General features: G+C 36.6%; 1 protein-coding gene across 2 annotated transcripts in view; it reads left to right on the top strand.

Moving 5' to 3' along the window:
- The first annotated feature begins 3,093 nt into the window (after window positions 1–3,093).
- gfra3 (GDNF family receptor alpha 3) overlaps window positions 3,094–19,137 on the top strand; it is a 31,096-nt gene continuing 15,052 nt past the window's right edge. For both annotated transcript variants that reach the window (XM_067390609.1, XM_067390616.1), the window contains exons 1-5: window positions 3,094–3,641; window positions 11,005–11,289; window positions 15,009–15,101; window positions 15,330–15,678; window positions 18,730–18,839. In XM_067390609.1, coding sequence (XP_067246710.1) covers window positions 3,599–3,641; window positions 11,005–11,289; window positions 15,009–15,101; window positions 15,330–15,678; window positions 18,730–18,839 — 880 coding nt within the window. In that variant the 5' untranslated portion in view covers window positions 3,094–3,598. The remainder of the gene's footprint in view (window positions 3,642–11,004; window positions 11,290–15,008; window positions 15,102–15,329; window positions 15,679–18,729; window positions 18,840–19,137) is intronic.

The following is a 19,137-nucleotide window of genomic DNA, read 5'->3' on the forward strand; positions in this document are numbered from 1 at the left end:
TTCTCTTCATAACCTTGGAGATGAGAAAATATTTTATTCAGTGGATTTAGTCGTTTTAATGTACCATGTATATCCCTGCTGCTTGAGCTACGCGTGCGCGCTTATGTATATGTGTAGTGTTAGTTTGCATGTCAAAAATAGATTGCAAGAGATGAGAATAATGTTTATAATTGCAAAGGCCTTTGTATTTATCTGTGTGTGCGTGTGTGTGTTTAACATGGAGAACTGGTGTAGTGTGAATTGCAGTAATTGCCTTGTTTGTTTTGTTTTGGCTGGTTCTGTGAGCTGGTAAGCCACTGCTTCACTGCCTCTGATTGTTTGTCATTTGCCATTTCAAGTGGAACTAACAAGCGTACAAACCAAGTGGGATCGAGAAATTGTGTGTGTGTGTCGTGTGTGTGTACGTGCGTTTGTAATACTCTGAAGAAATATATTGTCTCTTTTTTCTCTTCTCTCATCAAGCAAAATATTCCTTCCACCTACGGACATTTTAATTTGTTACAACGTCCACATCTCTGTCATGTACACAGAGCTGGATGATTATATGCAGTGCAAAAGTGTGTGTGTGTGTGTGTGTGTGCGTGCGCACTGGCCTTCGCTTTAGTGTGACACCTGAGTCACTGGAAGTACATTATCGCTAATGTCCACTTCTGTGAAGTGACCTCATAAATGACCGCTCGGCTACACTGGCAGTGAGATAAGAGTCTGATAGTGGAGTGCCACTGAAAAGGTCACAGCCATCGTAAAGCAATGATGAGCTGAGCGAGGGATGAGTGGAGAGGAGAAACAGAGAACAAGAGAGGAAAGAAGAATGGAAAATCTTTGTGTTGATCTAGGAAAGAAAACCAGTGTGGAACTGTGGGATGTAGGCCTAAAACAAAAATGGATCAAATGGAACTGCATAGCAACGCCCTGGTAACCACCCAAAACATTCCAGTTTTAGGAAGCAGCTAACGGAAAGTAGCGACCTAACAGCAGTTACTGTCATAATAGTGTAGCTTTTACAGTAGCGAACTTTATCGAATGTTTTGCGATTTAGCGCAACCAAGCGCTTAATTGCTGTTGTCTGATCAGAAAAATAAACAAACACGCTCAACAAAATGGTCCTCTTAGTGTCCTTATGGTCCTCTTCTCTCAAGTGAATCGATTCGTCCTAAATGGTCCGCTCTATCAAATGTAGCATTGGAAAGTCTGAATCACTCAAAGAATCGTTTCGTTATAAATGGTCCTCTTTCATATGTAGATTCATTCTAATGAATTGGTTTGTCCAACCTGAATGGTTCTCTCTCATGTTGCGTTGGAAAGTTTGATTCATTTTAGTGAATTGGTTCATTCTAAAATGGTCCTCTCTTTTATAATGTAGAGTTGGATAGTCTTTTTCATTCAAGTGAATTGGTTCGACCTAAATGTTTCTCTCATGTAGCATTAGGAAGTTTGATTTTATTTTAATGAATCGGTTCATCTTAAATGGTCCTTGAAAGTCTGAATCATTCTAATCAACGGATGGTTCATGTAAATGAAGGAATCAACCAGTTCGACTCCCTGCAATGAAGGCCTTTATATTTTCAGCTTAGTTATAAATTAGAGTGTTTTTGTAGTAAGTATACATTTTCCTAATCAAATTTGATGCTTTAGCCCTAATTTGGATTGTTCATTCAAAACTTTGGGTAGCTAAAATACATTAGTATAGGCTAAATATATTAAAATAACTTTGCCAACACTGTAACATTGTGGTGGTGAGTTTTGGACGGGCAAGCACCACTCACATTTACACAAAGTGGAAAAATCTAGTTACATCTGATCTTTGAAAAAGGGTTATAAAACAGCATCCTCCATTTGAAAAGAGGACAGAAAGAGTGGCCAGATTGCCTGAAAATGAGAAAGGACAAAAGAAAAAGTGAAGTGTGGCTCTCCGGCCCTTAAAAGGTCCAACCAGATGGAAGCACTCAAAGTGACGACTCCAGAGCTGTGACATCATCAGGGCAATGGCTCTGTGTGGCATTTACTCTGATTAGTTAAATGGCCATGATTGTCTGCCCAGCAAGTCACATGCACACACACACACACACACACACACACACACACACACACACACACACACACACACACACACACACACACACACACACACACACACACACACACACACACACACACACACAGATGCACTGTGGTAATCAGCCTGAATGTGTATCTACATAAGCCTCCTGATTATAGCCTGTTGTTGGACTTCAGACCACTTGGACAAATCAAATTCTCATTAAACTTTCATTCGCAAATCCTGAAATTGGAACAAATGTACAGCATTGGCATCTCTGTGTTGTCCTGCCAACTACACTTCAAAATCTAAAGTTCTAACAGTGTTGTGTGTTCATAGCATCCACGGTCATTGCCCTTTTGGGATTTTTCAATATAGAGTTTTGTAAACAAAGTGAAATGGAACACCCTGTGAACTCTCTCCATGAAGTCTCCCCTGTTCCCATATTTCTGTTTTGCTGCGCTGTTAAATATTGTTTTGTGAGTGATCTTAAAAATCAACTGGGTTTATTCAAGTCACACATATTGTTTAATATAATTAAATGAACCCAAATACATTAGGTTATCAAACATTTTTTTTTTTTTTAATATAAAATATCCTCTTACACTCTTAAATAGAGGTGTAAGGTGTAAATAAAGGTTCCTAGTAGAACAGTAGAATGGATTTACAGCCATAGGAGAAGCTTTATAATTTTCGCGAATGTTAATCTGATTAGTTGAATCTAGAAAAGGAACCATAAAATGGTTCTTGATCCTTTGATAAACTTATCACCATTCAGTAATCGGATCTTAAAAGGATCGTTTTGAGACCTTTATTTTTATGAATGCACAGGTTGACTGACCTGTCTACCTTACCTTTTTAATCGCCGCAACATTTCACTATTACTGAAAGAATCACTTGCAAACTTAGATACTTGCAGCGCAGGCTGAATGTCTGTAGCCTATAGGAGCACCGACCCAGCTCTCCAGAAGGCTGGTCAGGGATTTTGCATGGATGCGCCTGAGAATGCCAGAGCCAATCACAGCGAGGCAGACGAATGTAAAATTCGCCGCTGAGTTTGAGGACTGGATTGAGCACATTGTGCTGTGGGACACCAGGAATCAAGCATCTGGGGTCGCGCTCACATATATTAAACTGATGCGCACTAATGCGCACACTGGCTCATCTGACGCGCGCCTTTGGTTACGCGTCTGTAATGGTGGTACTCGTTTAAGTCGAGGATTATTATTTTAGAAAGACTCCGATCGTGAGTATAACGGACCTCTACTGCTAGTGCATTTGACAGTTTGTAATTTTTGCCTCGTTTGTTGTATGAAATCATTGGTCTGCTCTTCGGACACCTCTTACGCATTAGAAAGCTTCTGATATCGCACAAGTTTGTAGTTGGAATTGATTTTCGGACACGTCGTTTTGGAGATTTCTATCAGTCGGACGGTGGTCCTTTTTGTATGGATGTAGTGTGTCGGACTGAGTCGGACCGATCCGGGGTTTCCAGACGCGCTTCCCCGAGATTCCCCAGCAGCATCACCGTCCAGCCGAGCGTCTCCAGCAGCAGGCGACATGATCCTTCTGGGAATACTTCTAAATCTGTTCATCATTAAGGGTAAGACTCTCAGAAACAACCTTCATGACTTATTTTGACACATCAGGGTCAAACTTTATATGACAGTGTTTATGCAGTATATTTACATAAAGTATTTACTTGACATACTTATATAAGTAAGTGCTGAGTTAATGAACAACGTGCGTGTCTTTATTTTGTAGAGCTGCCTGCAAATACACTTTGTAACTATTGTGATAAAATATATACCTTTATTAAAAATAAACATAAATTTATTAAAGATAGATAGATAGAGATGTTTTTTTATGGATGGCTCTTTGGCAGACTAAATGGGACTATATTACAACCTTGGTATTGTAAATTTTCAAAGAAAAAAAGATATAGATAGATGGATGGATAGATAGATGTGATTTTACTGATTCTGTGTGTGGAAATAGGGGTGCATTAACAGCCAGACACAGACTGTACAGTAGAGCATACCATACCACAATTCTTCTAAAAGTCTACATTATAAAGAAAGATTACAAAGCACACCATATTTATTACAGAAAATAGACCATATTAGAAGAATACACATTACAGATATCATCACAACAAATTCTAATAATTGTACACAATATGCTGTATCATTGCATGTGTATTGGGCAGAGATTCACATTGTGCTTGAATTATGTTGTACATGCAACATATAGTGCATAGGATTGCAGCAAGAACATTTGTAAAAGCCAGAACAACAGTGATTACAATAGCATGGGAACTTATTGCACAGGTGTGTTTTAGGGTGACCGCTGTGCCATGTGCTTGTGTTGGAACAATAGAAAGGGCTTCATTTTCTAGAGTGCTGTACACTGAGCAGAACAGATGTGTCTGTCACTCCCTACACATCTGTGTACTTGCTTATTATGTTTAACAAAGAATGTACACTCTAAAGAAAGAATATTCATTTAGCCACTCTATATGTGGCTTGCAACAACAGAAGAACCTTTTTTGTTTTAAAACCAACATATAGAGCTTAAAAAAGCTTAACTATTAATATAATTTACTGTTATATGTGTACAAACATGAAATTACCTTTAAGAAACTCTTATTTTAATGTAACATTAGGTAATTACATTTCATTCACATATAGTGCTTTTAATAGCCAAACAGAGCAGTGAGATTATTTCAGTCAATTATATGTACTTACTTTAGCAGCCCTGTTTATTTTCTTCACACCTTTGAATCAACAGCATAATAGTTTTAATATCTCAAACATTACAGGAGCTCCTCTGAGCTTGATAATCTGTGCAGACCAGGTCTAAAAATATAATTCCGTCGACAACAACAGTATGTTATGGGACATCTGTCACAGTCAATATTATTCTAATTATGTGATGGCAAGAACACACACACACATACAAACAGAGACAGATTAGGCTGGTAAAGGGCAGCTCCATGGAGTTCCCGTAGCACAGCAACCAACATTTGAGGGATCTGACTTTCTTTCTCCACCTGGGACGACACGGTGCAATATTGCAATTGTCTTGTGCAAGTGCTTTGTAGCCCAAGTGGCATTCATCATCATGAGTGGTGTTTGTCGCACCCTGGTGCCATGAGAACACGCTGTAATGCGCGCGCTGATCGACAGGTTTATTTATTAGCTGTGTTAATGATTGCAGATTTGATGTGCTCGCTCATGCTGTGTATATCCCTGGGGGTCGGGTCGTATATCAGCCGCATGAAACGCAAAGGGACCCCCTGACGGAGATCAAGTGGCAAAAAGATTTAATTTCCACAGTGTATTTGCATAAAGACTTGGCTGCTTGAATATGTTTTTAAGAGGCAACCTGAGGTGGAAATATGTGTGCAAACGTACAAAATCTCAGATGAAGCTGTCATAGTTGGGTAAACTTCTAAAGTGGTGAACGGAAAATACAGCAAATATATATATATATTTTCAATAGCCAAAGAAAAAAAAGTCCACGATAGTGTTTATATGACGTTTCAAAAGAGGAAATGGTGGTCAGAACATTCTAAAAAAGAAAGGTTCTTTATTTGCATTTATGGTTCCACCTTTGACCTCAATGAAACCTTTCCAAAAAGTACTTTTTAGTGCAAAAAGATTCTTTAGATTTTTAAAATGGTTTTAAAAAATAGTTCTAAAAGGTTCTTTTGGGAACCAAAAATGTTTCTTCTAGGGCATCGCTGTGAAAACCCCCTTTTGGAACTTTTGTTTTTAAGATTGAAGAGAGAAAAATGACAAATTTGACATCACTCCTTCATCCGTTGTATTATAAACACTCAGTTTTGTGTGATTTACTGCCAAGGTAATAAAACACAAAGTATAGTCTTATAAATGTACCTTTTCTGAAAGTGAAAATATAAAAAAGCTTTGCTAGATTTACAATGTGGAAACCCGTCATCACACTGAAAAGGTGAAAAGGGTCCATTCACCAGGAGCGCGCATGCGCGAACGCGTGCCAGCCGTGTGCCCAGGTGTGTTTGGGAAAAGGTACGCGTGCGCAACTCTGGACTTTGGCAGCTTCAACTCATTTGCCAGCGACAGCTGCTGACAGGTCTGGGAAAAACATGCCTGGCATAATGCTTTCGTCTCATTTTTGCTTTTACCCAAATGAGTTTTTTGTGAAAAGCACAAGCTGCACAAGTTAAGAAATGTTTTGGGATGCTTAATAAACACAAGTGAACCGGGCTTTGTCAGCGCATATACTAATTGCATGGAGAAAAATGTGCCATAATGGACTCAGATGCATCCCAGCCAAGGACATACCCAGGGACAGTCTAATTACATGGCCATTTTTAGCAAACCAAAGAGAAATCTTAAGAACATAGATTCAGTAAACCACACAGGACCGGTTAACAAAAAGGTAATCTTCCCTCTGGGCATGTTTTCTTCACATATGAGGGGACTTTTAGGGTCCTTTCAGGGTCGCCTGTGTGTTTTGTTGATAACCAGGATTTGGAAAGGCAAACACAGTGACGGCAGATGGTGTTGGACTCCCTCGCCTCGACTGGAAGATTCAAGCCAAGCGACAGAATCAGAAAGAGCGTGTGCGAGCATGTGTGTGCGTGAGCTCCACTCGCACACGGCTTTTATGATGATGTTGTAGCCAATTTTCATTAAAGGCGCTGAGCGCTGTGATTTAGCATCGAGGACCGTCTCAGCATCACGTCCCTGCAGTGAACTCCTTCCTCCCGGGGCTCACGGATTGTCTTCCGTTTCTCCTCAGTGTCAATCAGACGAGCCCATCCGACCCGGTTCTTTTAATACCACCGTCATGCTTTGATGTGACGTGTCACCAATAGTGAATAGATATGGCGCTCTGACCCACATTTGACAAAACCCTCAATGCAGCAAATAACAGTGTGTGCTGAAAGTCTATATAGCAAATACGAGCGTATTTAATGTCAGAAAAATACTTAAATATAGCGTTAATGGCTTCTTTTTTATTCCTTCGTATGTCATTCTTTAGACATCAGTGCTGAAACATACTCATTCCCTGTTTTAAATGGATACAAGGGTTTTGTTTGTGTACATTTTTGTTGAGTAATTTGTCTAAATTGTTGGTTTGGGCCCTGGAGATGTGACATGCTGTAATTTAGCTGATGGATTCTTCAGTTTTGTGTGGACTGACAGAACAGACGTTTTCTTGATATGTATCTTGATATAGTGGTGCTCGATTTACCACAGAGGTTCAGACCACTGTAGCATTGATTAGTTAATCACGTTAGACTCGTGCGTATCGACAGCTGGAGCCGGTTTGCTGTCGCCGACCATAAATACGGTCACACAAGGATACTTAGATTTACAGTACGCGCTCACACTGTCTTTCTCTATTTCACTCACCTCTTTATTTCTTTCACTTCCCTGTACAGCTGAGCTTCACTGCAGAAACTGCGTCTGTCGTTTCCTCTCAGTGTGTGCATGAGACTTAAAGCCTCAAGGTGTGTGTGTGTATGTGTGTGTCACTGTCACTTGTTAAATGTGATTTTAGTGCACGCACACACACATATCTCGTAATACCCGGCCAGCATGTGTTTGATTGCCATCAGCCTCCATACTGAGATGGTTTCCTATTGTGTGAGGCGTCTGCTGTCTGTCATTCTGTTTACTTTCTTTCTTTCTGTTTCATTCTTGCTCATCACTCAGTTTTCGACTCCTCTGTGCAGTGTTCGTTCTCTGAATCGCTCATTGTTCTCTGAAAAGGAAAAGACACAAAAAAAATTATATTTCAGATATTTTTATATATTGATTTTATAATAGTACATAAACATTTATAATGCTATAATTTGGAGTGTTAATTCATACAATATAATTTACAATTATAAAATGAAATTTTAAGTCAAATTAATTATATGATTGTATGCAATAATTTAATTAATTGCATTATGAATTATAATTAATTAATCATATATATATATATATATATATATATATATATATATATATATATATATATATATATATATATATATATATATGCTGAGAACAGCCCCCAAATCGAGATTATTTAAAGACATTATAATTTAAAGACATTATAGTGGAAGACGAGTAAAAAATTAAATAGACAATTGAAAATCAATATTTTGTTTGTTATACTTCCATATAATTGATCATAAGTCTCTCAATGGGCTACTGTGTCCACAACAATTCATTTTGCAATCGTGTTTCTCATTCTGTCTGATGTAGAACTTAGGGGCTTTTCACCCAGGATGCATTTTAGATTTTTTTGTTGTTTGCATATGATGTTGCATTGTGTCTCATTGTTTTTCAGCATCTAATGCCATGAGCATGTCTTGAAAACTTTGCATTCTGTTCTATTCCATTGTAGCTCCGTATATTTGTAGTATCAGCTGGTGCTATGACAGTGGACTCACATGAATTGTGAGAAATTCCCTATTATGATTAATTTTATTTAAAGCTGGAGTCAGTGATTTTTGGCCCTCTAGCGGTTAATAAACAGAACTGCAAGCGTCTTGCGGAAAAACATTGTAGCCGGAGCTACTTTTGTCCGTGTATGTCTATGGCGAGTCACGCAGTTACTGTGATATTCTGCAGCGGGTCCTACCAGTCCGGACTGAAATAGTCCTAATATTAACTCTTATTATAAGTGTACCACAGTGATTCAGGGTTAGACAAAAAACACGGTTTGGAAAATGGATTCACGTTGTACATTCTCATTATATAATTTTTGTAAATTTTGAACACAAAAAAGTTACGGACTGCAGCTTTAATTTTTTTAATTAAAATCTTTTATATTTATTATTTTTCTAACTATGTATTATACATCTAAAATTAATAAAATATTAATAAAGAAAATATTAATAAACATTAATATGAATATTAATCAGTGTTATTTTAGTAGCACTGGAATACTATCATATATTTTTTATATATATTTTGAATGATGTTATTGAATTTCTCAATTTTATTTTAAAGTTTTAGCATCTTTTCCTTAGTTTCTTAATTTTATATCTTTTTTAATTTATTTTTCTAAATTTTATTTTTATTTCAGTTTTAGTTATTTTAGTACATCAAGTTAAACTAAATGAAAATTAGGAATGTTGCTTTGGCAAAGAGCTGAAATGTGAATTCAAACATAAATTTAATATTATTACATCTAAAATTAACCACAAAAATTAAAGTCTGCTAGTAGCTTAAACAACAACAACCAAAAAAGACTAAAATTGCTTTAATCATGTCTTTCTTTGACTATTAGTCACTGAGAATTTGTTCATTGTCATTTTCATTATGTTAAAATACTTTCTTGATTCCAATTTTAATATGCAGTGTAAAGACATTTAGTGGTTGACTGAAAACTCTACACTTTGGGTCTGTGGAGCTATCAAACAAGCATCCAATACAGCAGCATTGACTCAACCAATGGTGTGAGTTTAGGGCGTGGCTACTCAAGGGCAGTTATTCAAAAACAGTCATTAATTTTGCAATTCTGCTTTGTACCCCTAGAGGTGCAGTAATGACACACTTTAGGTTTAAGAAGAAAAATGAAAACAGTGGCAAAACAAACACTTGTCTTTAAATTCAAACTTGCATGTAACATCTCAATATTGAACTGTTTACCAAATATGTGCGCGATCAAAGTGTGTTTACTTGTCTGTTTAACTTTGGCCGCCACAGAAGATGGTCTTTCATGCATGGATCATTGCTCCACAAGCTGTGGATGGAGGTGCCATTTTGTGGTAGCGCAGTCCTAAGCCATGACCAACGTTTAGTCTGCCGGCCACAGCCGTGGGTTCTCAATCACCACACGCTTTAAAATGAGGCCTAGTGCAATTACAGTCCCTGCCGCTGCAAAGGAAAACAGACACAAAGGGGGATGGGGGTCAGGGGGGAGAAATACAAGAAAAAGAACACAGGAGTGCAAGCCTTTTTCTGTTGCTACTTAATGAAAAACAGCAAATGTTGCCATGAAATTACACAGCCCTGTCAAAGTTCCCCCTCAGGTCACCCTGAGACCCCGGCTGATGGCGAGGGTCTCTAGAGTTGACGTCTGTCAGGACTGAGCTTGAGAATGGACACAAAGCACAAAGTATGTGTTGTCAAGGACTCGGGTTGAAACTCTTGATGCATGGAGATGGTGAATGAAGATTTTCTGCTTGTTCAAGTTATCTGTCCTCCTGGCAATAGCAAGCCTGCAAATTCCCTTTCCAAGAAGAGGTCTCTTTTAAATTATTTTACACATTATTAATTCTGCCCTTAGGTGGAAGGGACTTTGATCTCCATTTTTACATGGTCACTGTCAGAATGTTTTCTGTGTCTAGACTGCAGATTTGATGAAAAACAGAAACGTAATGTGTCATATCCAGGCACACAAGGAATCAGATTTCCACAGAACTGGAATGCTACTCATTCACAAAGTTCTACATATTGCCTGCCCCTTTGTATCATTTAAAATATATTTTGGCCAATATGACTGTTTTTATTAACTAACAGGACTGTAGTAGTTCCAGTTCAATCAACCAACAGCCAACATATTCAAAGTTCAACTTGGCAAACTTTGGTTGAATCTCTTTGAATTGCGATTCATTTTAATTCTACTTTTTCACATTCAAATTCAGTTTGCTACCTCAAATTCAATTCGAATTCAGAAACTGATTCTCTATTCCGTTTGGAATGTTGCATCTCAGCTCTCTGTAAGACTTTTTTATGATGTTTAAATGCATTCCACTGTGGATTTTTCTGAAATTTCATGTAAAAAATGTGAAAAAGCCTGTATGAAAACAAAAAATGTGTGATTCCATCTGGGCCTGTACACAACTGTGGCCAAATGTTTGTCTGCGATGCCAAATGCTGTCTGCAAAATCAATTAGCTCATTGGTAAAGCATATTATTAATAAATACTTTGTTAATTGATTTAAAAAAATGACTTCACTCACAATCCTCCAGGATCTCTTCCCTCTGTGGTACCGGTGTTCCCTGGGACTATGGACTGCATAGAGGCTGTACAGGAATGTGTGTCAGACCCGGAGTGTAAGCGACCGTTCCGGCATCTGGAGTACTGTGTGGACGAGGAAGCGGTGGCTCCCCTGAGTCTGGATGCACGGCAGGCCTGCATTGATGCCCAGAACAACCTCATGCGCTATCAGCTCCTACAAGAATGCAAGTGTCAGCGAGGGGCTCGTATTGAACAACAGTGTCTGAGAGTTTACTGGACTGTCCGTTTTCCACAGGGTAAGGTTGTCAGAGAGAGTGTGGTGAATGTTGTCAACTACCTGGATCTGCCCTTAATTTTTTCTCATTAAAAATTCTGTTTAATTCAGAAATGTTTTCTTTCCACAGACCCCCGGGGGCTGCAGATGAGGTTCTGGGGGTCTGTGGAAAGAAAATCAAACTGTTTTAGACCAATATTTCCTCCTGTGAAACAGAAATAAAAATACATTTGAATGATAAATAATTATTTTGAATTCATATTTTTTAGAAGTATTACAGAGTACCTTTCAAAAAATTTGGGGTCAGTAAGAAATTAGTTTTATTTAGCAAGGTTGCATTAAATTGGTCAAAAGCAAATAATTTTACATTGTTACAAAATATTTCCATTTCAAATAAATGCTATTTTTTTAATGAATCAAAAAAAAAAAAAAAAAAAAATGTATCAGGGTTTCCACAAAAATATTAAAGTCATTTAATGACCCTGTAGTCATTAATTTTATCCCTTAAAACTCTTAAAAATCTTTGATCACCAAATGACATACTTATGTTTTTTTCCTGTGAAAAAAATTTCTTCATGCCTTAAAATACCTTGAATGTGAATGTAGCTGAATGTAACCCTACATCCTTGCCTCATTTAATATAAGCGAATCAATGACGGCAGTGATTCACACACGGCAGCTCAGAGATCCACTCGGTCAACTTACTGAGGTAAACGCTGCACAATGGTATCGTTCTTTACAACATTGGACACATAACAGTAAATATGATTAGCCTTTTGCTTGACTATGTTATCAAACAGTTAATAATGTGTTGCTAATGTTACACGAACCATGTTCCCATTCGCCATGTCAGAGTCAGACAGCTGCCTTCTAACAATCAACTCAGAACGTAGAGAAAGACATACATACTTAATCATAACATCGTAATATACATCATACACCCGCCATATTGCTAAATCTACACAATTTTTCATATCAACAGAAAAATATACCAGGATAACCTGGCTTCCCCTGCTATAGTTCGCTGTTAATGATATGCTAAAGCCTGCCAGCACGTTGATGTGATTGGTTACAAGGTAGTTTGTGACGTCACAGACACTCAGCAATGGTGTTGAGATATGAATTTGCACATGGTTTTTCTTAAAGCATATTAAAAACACCACATAGATATACAGTATAAACAACATTAAAACTTGATTTTCATTTTTAACTGTTTTAAACACTGATAATAATAAGAAATGTTACTTGAGCAGCAAATCAGCATATTAGAATGATTTCTGAAGGATCATGTGACACTGAAGACTGTAGTGATGATGCTGAAAATTCAGCTTTGCAATCACAGGATTGTAATATTATTTCACAACATTACTGTTTTTGAGCATAAGAGACCGCTTTCAAAAACATTAAAAATCGTACATACCCCACACTTGAACGGTAGTTTGCAAATATATAAGCATATACTGAATATTCAGTTTCACCCAAAAATATTTCATTTTATAGAAGTTAAATGCATTGCTATTGCAGTTTCATGTTTTTTTCAAGACTCCCAAGAATATTCTGTGACTGAACTGCTCATGTGCAGCAATTCCCAAACCAGTGAATGTCATGATGAAAGGAGCAGGTTTAAAGAAAGTGAATAAGAAAGAATAAGAAAGTGAATAAGAGGGAGTAAGTAGGTAGCTCCAGAGAAAAGTCATGGATAAAGAATTCAGTTAAATCAATTTCAAAATGAATGCTTTTGTTCTGCCGGTCATAAACAGTGAACTCATAGATCTCAGTGGATGCCGTTTGTTATGTTCTTTCAGGACATGCCAAAACGCTTTAATGAGAGTGTTGAGTGAGCTACCAGAGGATTTAGATTTAGGCAGTAATAGCATTTAATGACTGCTCAGTAATGTGTATGAAATGGCAAGGAGGCATAAAACCCAGTCAGACACTAAACAAACGACTGGCTCACTGACAGTGGTATCGTGATTAATTTCGTCATTCCCTCATCTGTTCATTATGCTCGGCGGGACAGACGCATGCATGCAGGAACCGGAATTTGCTTCATTCCGTCGAGGGTGTCTGGTTCCGTCTTGTGTGTTTGCTCATGAGCAAAAGAGATTACGGCATGCTGGTAAATGACGTCCGGGGGATCATCAAGGAATGGCTGCAAAATTAATTGATTCTGAGTCCATATTCCCACCCAATATGGCTTATTAATATTAAATCTCATGAAACAGGAAGATGGGTTCCCACAGCTACTCATCAAGAGTTGTTGTAAATGCTGACTAATCTCAGGCTTCTCCAGCAGTGGATTCGTCATGCGTTTGAGTGTAGCGCAGGGGCCGCAGGGGCCAGAAGGGCCCGGGATGATCAGCAGTCTCAGAAATAAGTGCTTTTAAAACACATCAACTGGAAATGTCAAGTGCTCTTCTGCAAACAAAAAACGTCTGCGCCACAATAAGGAAGGCATGTAATTGTGAATGTAGCACACTTGATGTAGCGCCTCCGTAGATTGAAATGTAGCGTGTGTGTCAGCGCGAACAAGATGACAGAAGGGATTCTGCCTGTTTGCATTTGTTTGAAGAGTCTGAGTATGCGTGTCTGTGTGTGTGTGGGCAGATTTTGATAACCAAAATTTCAGAAAATGTCCCCAAAAGAATATCACATCATGACAAAAACCTCCTTCTGGGGATGTCGACACAAAAATAACAGGCTCGTGAAATGACAAAATGTGTATTTTGGGGTTAGGCTAAGTGTTAAGTAATTATGACAAGACTTTTTGAAGAAAATATTTGTGGTGCTTGCTGATAAATATACCAGCATTTCATAATCCATTGCTAAGGCATTTTAAGTTGTTGCTAGGGTATTCAGGAGGTTACTAAGGTGTTCTGGGTGGTTACTAGGGTGTTGTTAGGCAGCTGTCCTAAGTCTCTGATAGATTTTAGATTTATTTATTTACTGTAGTGCATTTCATACACAGCGGTAACTCATGCAAGTGCTTTACATAGACATACAACTAAGTTTAGAACCATTTAAGAATAAATAAATACATTTCAATAAATACAAATTTAAAATAAATAAAAAATGTAATTTAAACGCAATAAAAACTTCAAATAAATAAAAAGGAAATAAAATTAGAAAATTAAATAAAAGTTTAATTAAAATAAATAAAAAAAATCTTTAAAATATATAAAAAGGAAAGAAAAATAATATAGTTCTGATAAAAAAATGAAGTACATTCAATGTAAGTGGATGATTTATGTAGCACAAATGGGACAAGATACGTGCCAAAGTTTAATACTTTTATCCTTTTCATCCTTATATATATTATTTTAAATACAATAGATATGAACAGAAAGTCACCAGAAGAGCAAATATACAGTACAAGGCAAGCTTGTGTGTGTGTGTGTGTGTGTGTGTGTGTGTGTGGTTTCATACTTATCTTGGCATGCGGCGTCCCCAGGGTTGTGTGATACAAATAGACTCGTCACTATTTTGACTTGTCTTGATCCAGACCCCTAAATCTGTGAACTGTCAGTTCAACAAATGCATATATCACAAACACTGACTTCTTATTAAAATCCATGAGAACTATGTAAATCATAATCGAAGATATATTATATGATCTTTGCAATTTTATTAAATGCATTGCTGTTAATTAGGTGTAATTATAAGGTGTGCTTAATTAGTCTCAAACAATCTGATGTCTTATGGTTGTGTGTGTGTGTGTGTGTGTGTGTGTATGTATTGCAGGTTATGATGACATTGAGACGTCCCCATATGAAGACATTGAACTGGAACTCGTGAGAAATACTGAGACATCAAAACTAGCCTCAATAGTTTCAGGTACTGCAGCCACATCAGTGATACAACCAAATAAAATGTTTTCCTCCAGAGCTGAATGCACTGTGATGATGGATGTATTGTGTATCACTGTATCTTTACATGTTTGTGTTTAATAATGTTTTCGTTGTTGTCTTGCTGTTGAATTTATGTGTGAATTTATATGTGCTTTATACAGACCCCAAAAAGTATTTGGATACTTAATTGAAAGTCTCTTTTCCTCTTTCTCAGTGTCATCCCTTCCTCTGACGGATCAGAACCAGTGTCTGAAAGCAGCTCAGGACTGTGGGTTGTACGAGAAATGCGGTTCCCTGCGCTCTGAGTATGCGTTAGCTTGCACTAAGATCATACCTGGCACGAACCACTGTAACCGGCACAAATGTCACCGGGCTCTGCGGAGGTTCCTGGAACGTGTTCCCGAAGAGTACAGCTTTGGTGTCTTATTTTGCCCCTGTTCGGATACTCTATGTGGGGAGAGAAGGAGAAAAACCATTGTGCCCTCCTGTTCCTATGAGGAACGAGATGGACAGCCCAACTGCCTTCATCTGGAGAGTTACTGCCTTAAAGACATCCTGTGCAGGTGAGATATGTGTCTGTTAGTACATAGTAAAAATATCAGATACCATCTTTTGTCAGCAGTCTTTAATACCAGAAATGTTACAAATATGTTAATGTAATAATAATGTTACTGCCTTCTGATAAAATGCCTTGCACTTCTGTTCAAATGTTTAAAGGTCAGTAAGATTTTTTCTAAAGAAATTAATTCCTATTTATTTAAGGATGCTTTAAATTGATCAAAAGTGACAGTGAAGACATTTATAACATGACAAAACATTTCTAGTTGAAATTAATGCTGTTCTTTTGAACCTTCTATTCTTCAAAGAATCCTGAAAGAAAATGTTTTCACCAAAATATTAACTGTTTTCAACACTGATAATAAGAAATGTATTAAAAATATATTCAAAGTGATAAAAGCTATTTTAAATTGTAGTAATATTTCACAATTTTACTAATTTTACAGTATTTTTGATCAAATAAATGTAGACTTGGTGAGCATAAGAGAATTCTTTCAACATTAAAAAAGTTTTATTGAGCTTAAACTTTTGAACAGTAGTGTATATAGTAAAAAATATGTATTGTAAAACACACAGAGTTGATTTTAATAAACAAAATTTTACTGAAACATGCAAAACTATTTAAATTAATTTGTGTTTTTTTATTTATAAGGTTCATTTATGGCACAACAATGTACTAAAAATAGAGAAGTTTTTTCATTGCGTACTGACGGCAAAGTTGTTAAAACAATACCTGTTCACACAGATCCACTAAAGTGTCTAAAAACAGTAATATAACGTCACTTTGTAAAGAAACATTACACACCAATACACTGAACATGTCAATTGCATGCACATGACCTCACCATTATCACAAAGTCATGTTTTTGTCATTTACATAGAGATAACAACAGTATAGGTTTCAAAAACTTCCACTTTGGAACACATTTCTAAAAGGTGACTGTTTTAGGCCCCCAAAACGCCATTTCCATGTAAATGAACAACACTGTTTTCAACTAAATTTGGAAAACATGTTATATGCCGTTCATTTACACAACAATAGTGTTTTGGTAGCCTGAAAATGCTAACTTTTGATAATGGGTTTTTGAAAATCATACCACTATCATCGTGTAAACAACAAAAACATTGCAAGTTGATATTGCCAACTACTGGCCTGGCAGCATAATACAGTGTTTTTACTTGTTTTTGCAGATCTGTGTGAATGGAGATTGTTCTGACAATGTTGTCTTCTGTACGTCAAAAGCGCAAAGAAAAACCTTTTCCATTTTTAGTACATCATGGCTGTAACAAACTGTGCTGGGACACATAAGATAACAACATTATTAAAAACCTAAAAGGTTACCGTATTAAACAAATAATAATTTAAAAGTTATAAACGGCTACATATGGCTTTCTTTGAATGCTTTAGAGCATGTAACGCCATGCCAGAATGTCAGAGACCACATGATGATGTAAAGATCTGCTGAATCAATAATTTGAATAAGTTCTTTGAAAAAAAACTGTGTGAAAGAACCAATTTGTGTAACTGATTCTGACATATCACACTGTCATCAGATGTTCTACCCCTCTTTCAAACTAGATAAAACCTCAGCATTGATAACAGCACAGCATGATCATTTCCACCTTTCTTCTTGAAGTACAAGACTTCCCTTTTATCTTCTTCTAGAAACAGATGTCTCTGGCAGTAATGCTTATCTAAGCATCATTAATAGCACAGAATATGCTGAGCTGGATGGAAGAAAGGACAACAGGTCGCATACTATACGATTAGACATGTCTACTGTGTATTTAAACAAGGATAAAAATGAGAAATGTTTGGAAAATGCAGACACTAACCTTCAACATGACATTTTCTTTAGCGTGGGTCATTGTGTCAAAAAAGGCAGTCCTTGATATTTAAAAAATCAAATCACTCATTAAATTACTAAATCACAATTTATTCATTGTTAACTAAAACTACTATTCAAAAATGTTCCATCAATAGAAATAACTCAGAAATAAAATATGAATATTAGATGAAATGCTTTAACTTAAAAAAACTTGACTGAAACTGAAATAAAATGTTTAATTTGAAGTACTAAAATTACTAAAATGTGACTGAAAATAAAATAAAGCTAAATAGCAATAATAGACAAAATTATTAAAACCTAAAATAAAATTAAAAAGGAAAATGAAAATGTAAAAATTTAAGCTAATTTAAAATTAGAAGCCACTGTGAGTTGCATTAGCAGTTGAATGACCAAGCATGCATTTGGTAAACAATTAACCTAAGCTATCACCCACATAACTTGTTTGTCAGTAAACCAGTTTCAACTATAGGGTGAACATTACATCACCTAATTAATATTCAAGAACCCCCCCTAATTTTGACTACTTGAAATTTCCACTTTGGAGTGGCATTCAGCACTTAAAGGCACACTTCATCTTCTTTTATTGGTCCAGATAGACTTGTTCTTCTGTAAGGTAGTATCACTTATCTTGTGCGACATTATATATTGCTACTGAAACAAATATCAAAAAGTATCAAGTTGAGATGTTTGCTCATAAAGCAGAACTGCCTATAGATTAAATGAACTAATTTAGCAATTGATGATCTTTACTAACAGTTGAAATGCGTAATTTTAATGTTATCACTGTAAAGCTGCTTTGAAACAATCTTATAAGCTGACTTATAAGCAGTGACATTTGTTATATGGTTGTTCCAATTTTTTATCTGGGGTGACCTTTTTTAAAACTTGGAAGAATTAGGCTCTTTTTCATTGTTTTTAAGCAAACATTCATCGATTTATGATAGAGGAAATCTTTCATTTGAAAAATAGCTAAAAAGTTATAGCCCTACTGTACACACTAATAAAGAATAAATTCACATGGTATAAATCAATAAAAAATCAGATTTAAGCATCTAATCATACATTCTGTATATATATATATATATATATATATATATATATATATATATATATATATATATATATATATATATATATATCAGAATTTGACATACATTTTTGTTCTAATCATCCTATGTCTGTATTCAAATTTGTCTGGTCCATCAGGTCAAGATTGGCTGATTTCCAGCAGAACTGTCAGCCGTCTTCTGTCTCTCCCTCCGGCTGTCTCCGGGAAAGTGGAGCCGTGTGCCTCAAGGCCTATGCTGGGCTCATCGGTGAGAAACCACCTTGGACGACCTTGAAAAAATGGACGCAAGCTTAATGAAGAGTACAAAACGCACAAATCGATACGTCACTGCTCAGTCTGTACTTAAATAATATTACATTTTTAATGACAAGCACTTCTGCGTCCTCCTGGAGTGAGTTCGCTCACTGAAACGAGAATTGGTAATGGGAACAATTGGTCAGAGGATTTTGGGTTCAACTTCATGTTGTGGGTTTACTTTAACCCAGTGTGGCACTTACATTGAATTAACAGGACAACCTGAGGCAACATAATTAAAGCGGAGGGGG

This window comes from Chanodichthys erythropterus, chromosome 1 (assembly GCF_024489055.1).
Source record: "Chanodichthys erythropterus isolate Z2021 chromosome 1, ASM2448905v1, whole genome shotgun sequence".
Classification (NCBI taxonomy): Eukaryota; Metazoa; Chordata; class Actinopteri; order Cypriniformes; family Xenocyprididae; genus Chanodichthys; species Chanodichthys erythropterus.